This window comes from Marmota monax, unplaced genomic scaffold (assembly GCF_021218885.2).
Source record: "Marmota monax isolate L192 unplaced genomic scaffold, Marmota_monax_Labrador192_F-V1.1 WCK01_AAM20220418_F8-fsc00115, whole genome shotgun sequence".
Lineage (NCBI taxonomy): Eukaryota > Metazoa > Chordata > Mammalia > Rodentia > Sciuridae > Marmota > Marmota monax.
Genome location: NW_026694419.1, coordinates 4226401 through 4243758, shown reverse-complemented (window position 1 = coordinate 4243758; position 17358 = coordinate 4226401). Strand labels below are relative to the sequence as shown.

At 32.1% G+C, this 17358-nt stretch overlaps 2 protein-coding genes across 5 annotated transcripts in view; one reads left to right on the top strand and one right to left on the bottom strand.

Moving 5' to 3' along the window:
- The window catches only part of Zc2hc1a (zinc finger C2HC-type containing 1A), a 45530-nt gene extending 41497 nt beyond the window's left edge, over nucleotides 1-4033 (top strand). For both annotated transcript variants that reach the window (XM_046468206.2, XM_046468205.2), the window contains one exon: nucleotides 1647-4033. In XM_046468206.2, coding sequence (XP_046324162.1) covers nucleotides 1647-1812 — 166 coding nt within the window. In that variant the 3' untranslated portion in view covers nucleotides 1813-4033. The remainder of the gene's footprint in view (nucleotides 1-1646) is intronic.
- A 1326-nt stretch (nucleotides 4034-5359) lies between these two features.
- Il7 (interleukin 7) overlaps nucleotides 5360-17358 on the bottom strand; it is an 82687-nt gene continuing 70688 nt past the window's right edge. The window contains exons 4-6 of one of the 3 annotated variants that reach the window (XM_058570717.1): nucleotides 6733-6794; nucleotides 5676-5760; nucleotides 5360-5406 (exon numbers count right to left, since the gene is read on the bottom strand). In XM_058570717.1, the coding sequence (XP_058426700.1) occupies nucleotides 5389-5406; nucleotides 5676-5760; nucleotides 6733-6794 (165 nt within the window). In that variant the 3' untranslated portion in view covers nucleotides 5360-5388. Of the gene's footprint in view, nucleotides 5407-5675; nucleotides 5761-6732; nucleotides 6795-15534; nucleotides 16722-17358 lie in introns of those variants that run through there. The other 2 variants (XM_046468207.2, XM_046468209.2) reach the window with 2 other exon arrangements.

The following is a 17358-nucleotide window of genomic DNA, read 5'->3' as shown; positions in this document are numbered from 1 at the left end:
AATCAATAGTAGGCTACCATTTCACTCTTGTCAGGTTAGGAAAAATGAAAATATAAGAGTACAAACTGTTGATAAAACCTCATAAAGTGAGAAACCTCATGCTACAAGTGGGAGTTTACATTTTCTGATCAGTATGTAGAGAAATTTGGCAGAAACTACTTAAGGTGAAGTTTTGATATTGTGTTAAATATGTATTACTGTATGAACATTTCCTCAAATGTATGTATCATAGTATTTAAAAGATCTTTTATATTTTGAAGTATTTCTTATGTATTTCACTGACAATAATATTGCTTTATTTTGCCTTGGTACTTTCCTTTGTTTGGTGTTTCATCTTTGAATTCATTAGTATTTTCTTTGCAGTTTAAAGGAATTATGCTGATGCTATTAATTTACTCTCTTAAGAGAATGTGCTTTTAGTATAGAAGATTGTAATTCTATAACCCTGTTTTCCAGTGGGGCTATAATCAAGAAAGAGTAAGAATTATTCAACCACATAGAATGCTCACATTGTGTTCATTTTTCTCTCTTTGATTTTTAGATCCATAGTGGCTTTTCTTGAAAATACAGTAATTTTTTTTTAATCAACCTAACCTGTTTGTATGAAAGAAAGTACCCAAATTGGGGGGAGTATGCTACAGTTCTTCAGTAATTACTTCTGTATATAAAAAAATTATTTTTCTATAGTGTCATTCTTATAATCAGTGATTTAAGAATCCCCTTTCTTAGAAAAACACCTGCCAGGAAGGAAAGTAAAGATGTCCTTATAGAAAACAAATAAATGTTTTTCCAATTAATTAACATTTGATCAATAGAATCTGAATTTTTTCTTCTCTTCTTTTTGGTGATGAAACCCTTTAAATTCAGGCACTTTGCTCTAAATTTTTGTTGGGGTATAGTTCTGCTAAATTATTCAAGAAATCCTTTCCTAACTTAAATGATAATGAGACTTCCTTGTGTCTTGTTCTAAAATTTTAATAACTTTCCTTTCCATATTTAGGCCTTTAGTGAATTTATGACTGTTTTGTTGTTGTTGCTGTTGTTTTTTTTTTTTTTTTTTTTTTTTTTTGTGTGTGTGTGTATGCGTTATATGGTTTATAGATTGAACCTGGGACCTATTTTGCCTTCATTACTATGTCTTGTTAATAAAGCCTACCCTGCTAGTGCATATATAGAAATTTGTTAAGGATTTATTGTATCATAATAATCTAATGTAATTGAATAATAGAATCAAAATAAATAATAAAATATAAGTGACCAAATAGAGAGACCTAGAATCTAACATCATCCTCAGGTCTGGGTTGCTGTTTTTCTCCTTATAAAAATGGTTTTGCAGAAAGGACATTGTAAATCTTCCTTTTCCCATTTTGTGGTCAGTGGCTACATATTGAACAGATGGAAAGTATGGCTCCATTTGGTCATGATCAGTTCTCCTAACAGTGACAATTGTAATGTTAAAGCAAACATATGGAATTAAAATATATACAAGCCTTTTTTCACTTTATCTATAAGAATATTAAAAACGAAATTAAGCAAACTTTTAGTTAGATTTATTGTGTCCTATTTTTCAAGGGTTCTAAGTTGTAACTATTAAATGATGTAAACCTTTATTTTTATTTATTTATTTTCTTTCTCTACTGCTTCAGGCCAGATATAGACTATGCATCTTCATTTAATGGTGGAAACATTAAAGGCATTGAAGGAAATTCATCTGGACACTTACCAAAATTCTGTCATGAGTGTGGGACAAAATATCCTGTAGAATGGGCAAAGTTCTGCTGTGAATGTGGCATTCGAAGAATGATTCTATGAACAGAATCCCAAAAGAAAGAGAGCCAGGTTGACAGTTTTATGATCATTGCTGCTTGAACAGCTAGAGTATATCCTCTAGTTATTTTGTGCAAAAACTATTCAAAATACCTTTTCCAGTAAGTTTTGGAGCATAATTCTTTTGCTGTATAATGTGTGTTTGTATATATTTGTATATATACTGTGTATAATAAATACCTGATACCCCAAGCTGTGCCATTCAAAGAAATACTCATTAACCTTTCAGAAAATTACTTCAATGGAATCATTAACTTAGGTGTTGTTAATGCGCATTCAGTGTACCTCCACAAATGCTCCTTCTCTTGTGGTTGACCCTTCAAACTTTAGAATAATCACAACTTCAAGCAAAAAATCAGAATAAACATTATTGGTGCTATCATAGTAGGATGGACACTTGGAATTTTGTAATTGAAGAAACTTTTCATTATTATTAGTTGATGTGGGGTCATTTTGGTATTGAATTCTCCAACAACTAATATTCCTAAAAAATAAGAGAAAGAAAAAAACGTAAGATCTATTTTTACTCTTAACTTGTGACTTATTAATTATATAATTTAAATATGATTACACATTCTGTGAAAATGTAATTATGCAATTTCCTTTTCAGAAACACAAAACTAAAAATACAAATGCATTTTATTCTATTTATAACTGAATGTTATTTTTGTACTTCTGAATTAGTTCAACATATATTCTTTCTACTTCTAATAGTGTTCCAAATTTCACTTATTTTATTTTTCAGAATTTGTCTGAAGAATAGTTTTAATTTACTGCTATATTTTTGCAGTATTTGAAAGTGTAACTCTTTAATGTAAGATGCCCAAAATTCTTTCTGAAATCTTACATTTTAACCATTTTATTTCTGTGTTTCTGAATTTTTAAGAAAGTAATGGATTTTAAAGTAAACCACCTCATCTAATAAATAATAATTGTGTAATTATTCATTAGTGTTGAGCATGCAGGTAAAAAGTATTTGGATTTCAGTTTCTTATAGTACACTTAGAGGTAGTTATGAGTAGGTTGAGTATCTCCAATTTTTTCTACTCATATTTTCTTCTTTACTGTTTAATGTTACCATTGGTAAAGATACCATTCATATCACAATGAAAAAAAACCACTGAAAATGTATTGTTTTGATGCATAACTGACTTATTATGTAATTAAACATACACAAAATCTGTATTTTCTCTTTAACTTGACTAGCATAGAACTTTTGATCACTGTCACTCTCACTGTTACACAATATTTAGCAATAGCTTTCTTTGATGGCTTGTGCAATTATATTTAGTAATTCTATAGTAATTCCAGTTAAAACCCAAGTGAACTTTCTTTTATTGTAATGGTACAAGCAAATCTTTTATATTTTACGTATTTTCTAGCTTTTATTATTCATATCAACTATAAAGATCAATGTAGAAATATTTTAAAATTTTATTTCTCTGAAATTTATTTAGTTTTTGTTTTGTTTTAGTTGGGGCAGGGGTATGACCTTAGTGGTAACAAGAATTGCCATTTTATATACATTATAGTTTCTTTTCCTGATATTTCATTTCAGTTATTTTATTCAGCCATGTTGATTTAAAAAAATCTTGCTCAAGTAAGTTATAATGAATTTAGAAGACTAATGTACATATTAGTTTTCCATTTCAATGACTTCTGTCCTAATTGTTATAAATCATATGAAGAACTTTCAATTCTTATTTATCTAGGAATGAACACTATTTTCTTTCAAGTATATTTTTGAGACAACCTAATCTTTTTTTTCTGCTCACAGAGGAGTAAATAAATGAGTTTAAATAAATTGGCACATATTTCTCACTGAATTTTGCAGTACTAAAATTATTATAAACAGTAAGTAGGTAAAATAAACTTATGACTTAAGAAATGTTGTGAAAATGTATTTAAGTGCATTTTATATTACTTGCATATTTTACTCTCACATTAATTTGTTGTACGATAGTTCTTAAGCAATCTTCCTATGCATCATTTATTTTTATTTATTTGCACAAGTATTTGCCAATGTGGTAGAATGATAAATGATTGTAAACTTAAATTTAAAATGTAAAAATTGCTTATATATTATTCTGAAAGTTATTAGCTTGAAAAAGTAAGATTACTGTGACTACTGTTGTCTTTTGTTCATTGTTTTTTATTATAAATATCTTCATTTTGAACGAATTCAATAAAGACACAAGCATAAAAATGCTAGTTGTTATTTATTGATGTCTTATCTTTTAGCCAAATGTAGATAGATAGATCAATAGATAGATAGATAGATAGATAGATAGATAGAAACACACTGATATATAAATAAAATATTTGGAATAAAAAATAATTTGTTTAAATGAAGAAGTGCCTCTTCATTGTTTTTAAATGTCATCAGTTTCTTTTAAATTACTTTTATAGAAGTAAAGGTTCTATGGCTTCAAGTATTTTAAATGTTTTGATTATAAAATTTTTAAGGGATAAAATATTTTTTTATATCCTGTAAAATTTAGAAATTGAAAACAATGTTATCAAACTTAGTAGGAAATATGGATATTTCTAGTTAAGTACTAAACATCAATGGCAAAAATCTATTTGTGGTGAATGAGGATTCAGGCCATATTTTATAGTTATTTCTTGTGAAAATGTGATTAGAATTGATTGATTTACTTGGTACTCAGTTTTTCTTTGACTAGAAGTGGACACTTTCACTAGGAGTAGAAGCTTAGAGAGTGAAAATATAGTATGAGAAATGCATAGATGCAATCAGAAGACATTTTGGAAATTTATTTGCATTGAATATAAATGCAAATATTTTATATGATATTTTATATGGTGGGTAAAATTTTAGTACTAAAATAGGTGGGTTTTTTCTAATTGACTATATTGTTGCATATAGCAGTGAAGAATTATTAAAACAAAGTTTGTGATAACCGCATTCATTTTTATTTTTATTTAGAAAAATTTAAGTAGTATTCAGAGTGCCTAGTAAAATATACAATTTTGCTTAGCTTATATATGAATTGCTTTTTTTGCCACTAGAGGGTGCTTTAGGATAATTTAATATCACTAGCTTCCAATTACTTTAAAGACCTTTCAGCAATATAGTTATGTGGTTTTTTTTTTTTTTTTTGACAACATAAAATGACAGAGATTCATAAGAGCAGTTTTTTTTTTTTTTAGCAACTTATATATTTATATCCTAGAAACCTAGTTCAGCTCATTTTGGGCATAGATGATAGTAACTAATAGAAATGTTTAATGTTTATACTTCCAAATATTTTATTAGCCCAATTATGCATCTCAAAGATATCACTCAGGAAAATTACCAAATATTTGAAATATTTCTTTGATGTTTCATGATAGTTGTCTACCAAATTAGTAGGGGATATATATATATATATAGAGAGAGAGAGACCTCTTCCGTCCCACTTCCAGTAATCTAGGCTAACTTAACATTGTCTAACATGAGAGTAGCATGTATTTGATCAGTATATAAGAGGTTATACTAACTAATTTAAGGTACACAAAGCTAAAGCTTTATACTTACAACCTTTAGAAAAGGCTTTGTGTTCATCCTTCTATCAAGTCCTAGAGATCAAGAGAATAAATAAGATATGATTAAGTCCCTGCCTTTAAATTATTGGAGAGGCCAATGTGTAAACCCATAAATTACAATTTAGGATAAAAAGAAAAAAATTTTTTTACATGGAACTTTATCATGAAGGTACCAACAAAGTATTACAGAAGAAGAGGCTTCTTACCACCACAAGTTAATACAGCTGGCTATTTCCTACTTCCTTCTTTTCTTTGAATGCTTAGGAGGAAACCTGATAGAACATAAGGCAAAATTGCATTACCTTTAGGTAGAGAAAAGGCAAGTGACTATGAAAACGATGTGTGTGGTAGGGACCCTTCGATCTGAAAAATATGAACTTCTTCATCCTGAGAATGCAGGAAAAGCCGCATTGAGTAAAAGTTACTGATAATTCTCTCTGATCAATCTCTCTTCTCACGTAACTTAGTCCTCTCATTTCCTTCTTTCTCCTTGTACAAACAATTATTTCTATGCCTATTTTGAATTCTCAGCAGTATGGCTGGGGTAAGAGTACCCAGCAGTGCATAGTACTGTTGAGTATATTCAACAATGGAATGCTGATTTTTCAGTCATCAAATGAGCAGTCTTAAATTATAAAACTAAAAACTGCTATGGGGTATTATCCACTGATAGCATAACTATAAATTGATAATACTTTTTTTAAAGTTGACTAAATTTAAAAGACTTTATGTCTTATAAACTAGTAATTTTACTTCTAATTTTTTTAGGGAAATAATCTGAAGAATAAAAATATTTATGCAAAATGTGGTTAGTAGTTAAAGAAAATTTAGTAAATTAGTCATCTTAAAGCACTTCCAAATAATTTTAAGACTATAACAAGGTAATACTTAATTTTTTTAAATAGTGCATATGTACAAATTACATAAAAACTACCATAAATTAAAGACTTGAATCTATTCAATATATTGTGCTTGTTTCTATGCAAAGAATATTTGATAAGTTATATTTTATTTATACTTTTCAATTTTCTAAATTTAATGAGTATTATGTCTGTGACTAGCATCTTGTGACAATCGTTTGATGAATTTTCTATATTGAATCTTACTGCAAGGGTTTGGTTTTGCATCCTTTTTTGTAATGATAGAGTAGCTGTGTGACTTGGAGACAACTGAACAAATATAGTATATCCACATATATACATAGATGTGGATATATTATATATCTATATATAGATATTGATATGGATATGGATATCCTCATATATATCCTTATATATCTATATATTTATTTATATCCTTTTATATATACATATACATACATATAATCTCCTCATTCGCGGGATTTATTAATTGACTTACATTATGAGAGGCTGAATAGTCCCACAATGGCCATCTGCAGGATAGCTGCTCAGTTCAAGAAGCTGGAAGCATCAGAACAAGAAAGTCAAATAATGGAACCCCAGTTCCTCTCCAGGAAATCCTGTGGAGAGTAGTTTTTGCAAGTCTTCATTCAAAGTCTAGACAATCAGGAGTCTGATATCCTAAGGCAATGGCAGCAGCAAAAAATCACATCCACCAAAAAAGAGTCAAGCATATGTGTATATGCAAGTTTCTCACTTCTATGTTTTGTTCCATCTGGGGCCCCAGACAATTGAATGGTGTTGCTCACCCTCAAGATAGGTCTTCCCCACTGAGTCTACAGACTCACGTGCCAGAAGTCTGGAAACACCCTTATAGACACACCCAGAAATATGCTCTACCAAATTTCCTGGTGTCTCAATCCAGTCAAGTTTTCAACCAGGTTTAACCATCACACTTGAATTCTAAAACCAATAATATAAAGCACATGCTGAACAATCTCCATTTCCTAGTGAGACACTGAGCTTTAAACAACAGTAACAGTTTACCATGATCATCACTGTAATCCCAGTGAAGGGAGGCTCAGGCAGTCTAAGTGTCCCAGACCTTGTTTGAAAATAAAAACATTTTCAAAAGGCCTGAAGATGTGGTCCAGTGGTAAAGTGCGCCTGGGTGCAAGCCTCAGTACCAAGGGGGGAAAAAAGAAGGAAAAAAAACAGCAGAGAATTAAGAATTGGCACTGTTATTTCAAGATGTGGCATATGCCCATGGTAGCATTTTATTCTTGCCCTGTGTTTAATTTGTGCATTGTCTCTGGCTAAACACTCTCCAGACTTGACTGTCTTATTCTGTCAGAGATTCTGTGAATTATTCAGTAACTTTTCACAAATTCTTTTTTGTTTGAACTAATTAACCTGGGATCTGCACTTTGCATGCAAAAACTCTTCACCAATCAAATCTGTAATGTTCTCATGCTTCCCCTTTACAATGCCTTTGGTAATGGTTGAAGTACTTAAAACCATATTCTACAGGAGAACTCTTTAATATAATGAATTACAACACATTCCTGATCCTAATCGTGGCATTAGATTACTCACAAACGGATGGATGGAAGGAAGGAAGGAAGGAAGGAAGGAAGGAAGGAAGGAGAAAGAAAGAAAGAAATGTGCTTTGAGTTTAATGTATGCCTATCTTGCAGGACTAATTTGAGGATTATGAGTAATACGTATTAAATCTTTGCCACAATTTCTAATGCTCAATAGGCTCTCAGTAAATAGGATTAATTATTATGTAACTTTGGATATTGTGCATGTTACACATTGATAAAATATTTATATAATTCCTACCAGACATTTATTTTAGTTCCAGTGAGCAAGCAGTCAAAAAAGCCTGCCCTTTATATTCTAGTGGAAAAAGACTGAAAATAAAGAATATCAATAAAATTTATATTAGATTATGACAATGCTATGTGGGAAATAAGATAGGGGATATTAAAAGAGAGGAAGGAGAATGGAGGCGTGTTATAGTTTTAGATTAGGTGTTCAGGTATGGTGTTGTGAGAAAGTGATATTTTAACTCAAACCTGAATGAGAGGGTGAATTATTGTTTATCTTTTTTTTAATTGCATGCAATTGTTCATTGGATTATTTCCCCTTTTAGTGCCGTCTGTCAGAATATTCAGTATAGTTGAAATGTGCAAGGGAATGAAAAAAAAGAGCATTTCATTCAGAGGGTAAAGTTAGTGCAAAGAATCTGAAGTGGAAAAGGAATAAATTAAGTCAGGTAGCAAGGCAATCAAAGTGTATGCTCTAGAGACCATAATATGACTGGTTTACTCAGAGTAAGAAAGGAGTAAGAAAGCAACATGATCAAGATTAAATATATAATATAAATATAGGTTATTTGGTATTAATTTAGTGAGAAAAAAAGTGAAATAGTTGTCCCTTATTCTTCCCTAGAGTGACCATATATATTGATCAAATTAAGTAGTCTTAGCACTCAGCTTTCTGAAACATAATATACTTTTCCTCTTTGCGTGATTACAACACAAAGGAACAGTTTCCTCACTTAACAGTACCCCACAGTCCATTAATCTGACCTCTGTTGTCACAGTCGTTAGAAATAAACCCTATTTGCTATTAGATCAACTCCTTTGTCAAGGAGGCAAAGTTTAGTCATTCCTCTACTTTCTAAATATGATTCCTGACATTCATAAATAAACTTGGCTTTCATTCTTATTTGTTTATTCAGCAGTGTAAAATAATCTCAATAAAACCCTAACATGTAATGGACAGAGATCCCTCCATGTAAGTATCTTGAGAAAAAGAGTTTTATGTAAATAGCATGTGGATTAGAACTGAGTGTATAATTTTATTGGTTCAACTCTCTTATTCTTCACTCACTTTATACCCTTTTAGCTCCCTTATTCATTCCTTCAGCTTGCCAATGTCCAACTTAATTAAACTTTATAAATTGCTCTCTATTTCAGACTTTTTTGGGTAAAATCCATGTGGGTTTGTGGCTCCAATTCCAGGTACAAAGCACCTGAATAAACACATTTCATTGAGTTATATGACTATTTCTTCAATAGCAAGGCCTTATTGTGTTGCTCAGAGTGGCCTCTCATTCCTGGGCTCATGCAATTCTTCCACCTCAGAAACCCAAGTAGCTGGAACAACAGGTACAAGCCTCCATGCCTGACTGATAACATGCCTATATCTAGAAGACCCAAACAATACGAGAATTCGTTTATCACTAGAGCTGATAAATAAATTCAGAAAAGTAGTAGGATACAAGATCAACATACAAATATTAATAACTTTCCTATATCCAAGAATGAATCTGCTGAGAAAGAAATAAGGAAAACTATCCAATTAACAATACTGTTTCTAAAAGAAAATAAAACACTTGGGAATAAATCTAACCAAGGAGGTGAAAGACCTCCACAATGAAAATTTATAGAACACAAGGAGAGAAATTGAAGAAGAAAGACCTTAGGAAATGGAAAGATCTCCCATGTTCTTGGATAAGCAGAATTAATATTGTCAACATGGCTCTACTACCAAAAGAGTTACACAAACTCATTACAATCCCCATAGAAATAGTAATGATGTTTTTCATAGAACTAGCACAATAACAGACCAATAGTGAGTAAGAAGAGTCCAGCATGGTATTGACATCAAAACAGACATGAAGATCAATGGAATAAAAGACACAGAGACAAATCCACACCCAGTCATCTGATATTCAACAAATGTATCAAAAACATGTTGGGGAAAAGATAGCGTTGTAAAAATGGTGCTGGGAAAACTGATATCCATATATGGAAAAATGAAACTAGACCCTTATCTTTCTAAAAATCAACTTGATGTGAATCAAAGACCTAAGAAATAGAGCAACAACTTTGCAACTGATAGAAGAAAATAGGATCAGCACTCTAATATATTAGTGTAGTCACCAACTTCCTTATCAAGACCCCTAAAGCTAAAGAAATACAACCAAGAATCAAGAAATGGGATGACATCAAATTAAAAAACTGCTACACAGAAACCAGAGAGTGAAGGTAAAGCCTAAAGAATGGGAGGAAATTTTTGCCAGCTGCTCCTCTGACAGGGGATTAATACCTAAAATATATAAAGAACTCCAAAAACTTAGCACAAAAACCCAATCAATAAATGCATAAAAGAACTAAACAGACATTTCTCAGAAGAAGAAATACAAGTGAAAGAATGTTCAACATCTTTAGCCATCAGAGAAATGCAAATCAAAATTATTATATTTTAAGATTTTCCCTCATTCCAATTAGAATTACAATCATTTAGAATACATATAATAAGAAATTCTGGTGAGGATGTGGGGAAAAGTGGTATACTCATACACTGTGAGACTGCAAATTAGTACAACCACTTTGAAAAGCAGTAGGAAGACTCCTTAAAAGACTAGTAATGGAACCACCATATAACCCAGCTATACCTCTTCTTGAAATTTATCCAAAGAGCTAAAAGCACATACTATGGTGATACAGGCACGTCAATATTAATAGCAGTGCAATTCACAATAGCCAAGTTATGAAACCAGACCAGGTGACTGTCAACAGATGAATGGATAAAGAAAAGGTGTTATATATACATACTGGAGTATTAATCAACCATAAAGAAGAATGAAGTTTTCATATTTGCTGGTAAATAGGTGAAACTGGAAAACAACATGCTAAGTAAAACAAGCCAGACTCAAAAAGTCAAACGTTGAACGTTTTCTCTCATATGCTAAAGCTAGATCAAAATAAGAAAGATAAAAAAAAGGCAGTAGGGGGACCCCATTAAAATGAAAGGAGATCAGTAGAGAAAAGGAAGTATATCAAGGGGGGGATGAGGGAAAGAGTAAAAAGAGAGAAAAAGTGGAATAAATTTGACCAAATTATGCTATGTACATATACGAACATACCAGAGTGAACTCCACTTTCATTTATATCTGTAAAGTACCAATTTAAAAAAAAAGGAAACGGAAGACTAATAAAGTAGAGGAAAGGGAACAGGGTAAGGGAGAAGAGAAGGAAAAGAGGAAGTCCTGAGGACTGAAATGGAGCAAAGTATATTCCAGGCATGTATAATTATGTCAAAATGAACCCCACAATTACGTATAACCGTAATGTACTAATAAAAACATTTTTAGAAAATGTATATAGATATTTGGGGGAGGGGTACTGAGAATTGAACTCAGGGGCACTCTACCATTGAGCCACATCTCCAGCCCCATTTTGTATTTTATTCAGAGACAGGGTCTCACTCAGTTGCTTAGCGCCTTGCTTTTGCTGATACTGGCTTTGAACTCAGGATTCTCCTGCCTCAGCCTACTGAGCCTATGGGATTACAGACATGCACCACCATGCCTAACCATTTTTATAAAATATCTAAAACTATGGGAACAGAGACTGGCAATTATCAATGCTCCTACTTATTTTGTTGTCTCTACCTGTAATAGTTACATATATTCTATTATTGATCAAAATTAAGTTTGAGAGAAATTTCACCACAAAATAAAATTTAAAAATCAAAGCAACTTCCACAGATTTTTGAGGACCCAAAGCTTTAAAATCATAGTCTTAAATTACTTATAGCATGTAATACTAACATTGATTTTTTGGGGGGAAGGTACTGGGGAGTCAACCTGGAAGGGCTTAACCACGGAGTGACATCCCCAACCCCTTTTTATATTTTACTTTGATACAGGCCCTTGCTAAGTTGCTGAGGCTGCCTTTAAATTTATGATCCTCCTGCCTCAGCCTCCCGAGCTGCTGGTATTCTAGGCATGCACCACAATGCACATATTATTATATTGATCTTTAAGTAAGTTATATTTTATTGTAAAAATGTATTTTCTGTATTATTTTATGGGTTTTCATAAGAAAATGGCATAACGCACTTCATTCTTGTCATGAGCCATCTGTGGCCTGTGTGTGGACTGTGTTGCACATAGTAGCCTAATGAGGGGATAAGTCTGGCATTGGGAACCTCCTGTGGCACCCCCATAGGTATTGATCACCTGATGCAGATGACTTTCCCTTCAAACTCTGCCAGAGATCCCACACAGCCAGCACCTGTGCCATCACAGGTGTGTGACCTGCCAAGATGTCAGTCAACCTGATGACTGCAAGACAACATGAAGCAAGACTCTGTCCTTGAAATCTTATTCCTGCCTTTGATGTCCCCCAATATAAATAAAGCAATAGTGGGCTCCATTTTGCCAGAGCATAGAAGCTTGATCCATCTGATCAGTCTGCCTGTCCTGCCCCCCTCTTTTGAAACTATTTCCTGTGTTCTGTAGTTTTTCGTTGCTCTATTTTTCTTAACCTTTATTCCACAGCCAGCTAATTTCCACCTCTTGCGTGGGATGTGGGCGAGGATCCTTACTTGTTAGCTACTAGTATGTCTATCTTTGCCCATGAGAAACTGGGTGGAAGACAAAAGGTTGGGTATTCATTCAGGGGAAATAACCTCTGTTAAATTATTTAAATAATGATTGTATTTAAAATACAATACTAAGATGAATCTTTTTAAATAGTAATTCATGCTACATGTGTCAAAGTTCTGTGAGCTAAGGAAACAAATTAACATCTAGAATTATCATGGAAGCCAGAACAATTGAGAAGAAAGAAATTGAGGTGCTCCTTGAAATTTGAGCAGGATCTGCACAGAATTTAGAAAAATTTTCTAAGCAAGTGAGATCTTAAGATAGACATGAAAGTTGTATGTACAGAACACCATAAATTGACCTGATTTAGAGTGCAGGGTGTATGTTTCCAGAGAAATATTTATAGTAGAGTTAAAACGTCCTTCTTAAGGTGATTGTCATGAAAGTATGGTCTACTAGAAAAGAAACTTCCCTAGTGCATGGTAATTCACTGTACTGCCCCATATACAGAATTTTGAGTCATTTTTTTCTGTTCAATTATCACTGTATCAAGGTAGAGAAAGGTTGGTCAATGGGTACTAACTTACAGCTAAATAGGAAAAATAAGTTCCAGTCTGCTAGTATACATTAAGTTGTGCATAGATAGCAGTAATGTACTGCATATTTTCAAAAATTTAGAAGAAAAAATTTAAATATTTTCACCATAAATAAATGATAAATATTTGATGAAATAGATCTGTTTACCTTTATTTGAACATCACACAATATATACATACATTTAATCTTCATATGGTACCTCAGAAGTATGTAGAATTTTCTGTTGATTTAAAAATAATATGATTATCTTAATCCTGAAGTGTATTTCCTTCAATATACTAATGAAAAATCTGTTTTAAAAGATTTTTGACTGAGACCTTTTGTATGAAGTAATATTTATCTTGCTATTTTTTAAAACATTGTATTACTTTTGTGTTGCATCAATGGTTTTTTAAATAAAAGTAAACTTCTTTAATAAAAGAGGAACATCCAGTTAAATTCCTCTCCCACATGAGTTTTGGAAATGCTACATTGATGTTAAACTTCTTTAAAAAGATATACTCATTGTTGGGAGCAGCGACTTAATTATGGGTCCTGAACTGTCCTGTGACAGAGGCGATGATGCCCCTCTGGAGAACTCTCAGTGTGACGCCATTCATTGAGATAGCCCAGTTGCTATGGTGATGCCCTGTTCAATTGGAGGTTCTGTGCCAACCATGAAGCTCTTCAGTTTTTATCCTTGAGGTTTAGATGCCCACTGCTTGGGGAGGTAGAAAGTTATGGGCACAAGCTGATACTCATAATCAGGCTGCTCATACTCATGACCTTGATTCTGCTTGCTTTGAAAAAACTTTCTAACAATAAATCCTTTTGATGTTTAAACATACATATATAGTAAATATGTCACGCTTGCTCATGGTTAGTCTTCCCCCATCAGAGGTTGACTGAAGTACTGTGTCCCGGCTTTTTCTCTATTTGTGTATTTGTTTGTCTTTTCTCAAGCCCTTCACCTCCTAGTTAGGCAACCTGAATAAACAGCTGTGCAGATCATGACAACTAATAGTGTTACAGACCATTGCATATACTTTTATGAATTATGAATCTCTAAGAGAAAATTTATATGACTTTCATCCTCCTTTCTAGTTTTGTTTTGTTTATCCTTTTTAGTAGCATCAATAATGAACATGACTTCTTGGGACAAACTGAGAAAATGCTGATTTAAATCCACCTACATACATATTTCAAAGAAAATGTTCACTGAGATGAGTTTCTATAATTAGAGAATTAGAACTAATAAAAATTAAATATCCGAGATAATTATTAAGGAGCCTTTCACCTATACCTACTTTGCTGATGACTAAGACACAATGAAAAGGGAAATACAACCATAAGTATGGGAAGTTTTTTTCCAACCATTTAGCACAAACTTTTTGCATCTGAATTTTCTCTAAAATAAAAAAAATTAGGAAGAAGATTATAACAACTCTTTTAATAAGTATTTTTTTTTAATATTGCCTCTTATTCGGCCACAATCTGAAATAATTTTTTTTTCAGCACTGTTAGAGAACATTATAAACAGCCTGCAAGATTTTAGAAGTTTACCCCTAGAAAAGTAAATGTCTTTTTCCATACTTGATGGCTTAACAATAACACCAGTTCATCAAGATAGAAGAATACCACATGGTTAGATTTACCATGTTTTATTGTGGCTATAGCCTTCTTAGGGTCATCTGTAAAAGAAAGTTTCGTGAGGAATTCTAACAAGTTTAGTCCAGTCCCTTTTTTGGAGTAAACAGTGATAATTGAACAGAAAAAAAAAAGACTCAAAACTGTATATGGGGCAGTACAGCAAATTATGTACAAGGGACTATACAATTCTCTTCAGCTATTTGTTTTATGGAGCATGAAACTCCTTATAGGCTGGAGAAAATGAGGAGCAAGAAGGTGTGTCATCACACACTGAAGGTGTCACAGGAGAATCTTCTGTACATCCAACAGCCTCAGTCAGCACATAACCAGATGGCAATGAAGCTATAAAAGGTCACAAAGGGTGTGAATTTAGCAAAATGCATAATGTCAGTTGTTTGGGGGCCTTGGCTGCCTGAGGTTTTCATTTCCCTTTATAATTACTTGTAGACTGATTGCAGACTTTTCTAAACAGGATCTAAACAGGATACAAAATGTTTCTTTTAAAAGACTAGAATTTAACATAAAAACTGCTGTTCCTACTTATAGTTTGGGGATCCGTTCTCATGCTGATTCTTAGAAATAAGGTATTAAAGGTCATGCATTCATGAAAGTTGGAGAAGATCAGACAGTTGTGGAGTATTAAAAATTTTCTAGGGATTAAGTAAATCTGACAATGTTAACACAGAGGTTATTTATTATCAAAGGAGAAATGTCATCCAAAGTAAGCACAAAGTAAGAAATTTGCAATACTGAATGAAAATATTTTATATACAGAAATAATGTCAAAATTAAATATATACAATCCATTATTTAAAAGGCTAACATATATTATTCTCTTAAAATATACTCCCTAAATTGGAAACTCTTTAAGACAAGTTTTATTATACATAAATGATAAAAGTATCTCAGCACTAAGTGAATTTCTATTTTTTGAAAATATCCTTTGTTTTCATTTAAGAATATTTGCTATACTGTTATTTTTAAAAATATTTTTAGTTGTAGATGGACACAATACCTTTATTATTTAACTTATTTTATTTTTGTGTGGTGCTGAGGATCAGACTCAGTGTCTCACATGTGCTAGGCAAGCACTCTACCACTGAACCACAAGCCCAGCCCCTGTTATACTGTTATTGAAGGCACTGTGTTATACATTTATATTTAATTACAATCTCTTCAGATCTCTCTTAAGTATCTTGGACTTCTTTATGATGCTGTTTTTCAAGGTATAGAATACTTTTGTTCTCTGAGCATTATCCATATATTGCTGTTAACTTTAACATATCTCCAGTATAGAAGCTGACAATTTCCACTCATAATACAGTACACATATGCACAGTGGGTCATAGAATTGCTTTGATAACAAAACGATTTCAATTTTGAATCTTTATAAACTTTATATACTTCATAGATTTGATGTTTTCTCCTGAAATATTCATACAGGTTTAGAAAGTATTATTGCAGCCAATACCTTACACGATTGTCTTACAAAATCAGTACACTCTCAGTATCAAATGACATATGTCCACATACATATGAAACAGTTTGTTGATTGCAGCATTCAGCTTCCATTGTTTATGTACATCTTCTGGTACTACAATATGGATTTCTCAATCCTTTCGATCATTCTTATCAGAATGCATTCAGTAACTTCTAGGAGGCTTTCTATCCTGAAAAATTGCATTAGCAGATCCATTCTTGAAATATTTTTATGTTTCTATATTGCCACTCCATACTTTTCAGTGTTCTTTATTGCCCATCAAAATTTTATTCCAACAAGTTTTTATCTTTTGTAGTAATGTCTTTAGAAAACATGGGTCATTCTTTTTCTGTTCCTTTAAATTTTTTTCTTCCTAGAGAAATAAATGAAAAGTTTAATTTTATATTTTTGTAAAAGTATATGCTTTAAAATATTCAATCTTTAATTTCCATCGTATTAGGTCATACTGAAAATTTGGTGTAATGTAAAAGGAGAATCTTGCCTGATATTTTAAAAACTACAATCATATCCATAATTGTGATAGTAAATGTAGGAAATTCAAGGTTGTTGTGCTTTCAGATTCAGTTATCATTTTCACAATTGCAATACTGAACAAAATAATACTGTTTAAACTTTCATTAAAAATTTTTAGACTAGTCAATTGAATTTTTAATGTAGAAAAAAATGTATTTTTAGTAGAAGAAATACATAACACTAAAACTATTTAGATTATTTTGGCAAAGACGATCAATAAGAATATGCCTGTTGAACTTATGTCCTATAGTCTACTCCAAAAATCTGGCCATCATTAGAGAATGGCAGATGTCTGCCTCAAAGGTAGGTTTTATTACCTGCTGATACCCTTATAAAAGGGCTACCTGTACAATGCAGAGAAAAATGGAGAAAGAAATACCTTACATGAAGCAGACACAAGGGAGCAGTTCTGTGTGGACTCATTCCTCTGAGCCCTCCAACATGGTAGGTTAATTTTTCATTTAGATAATAACTAG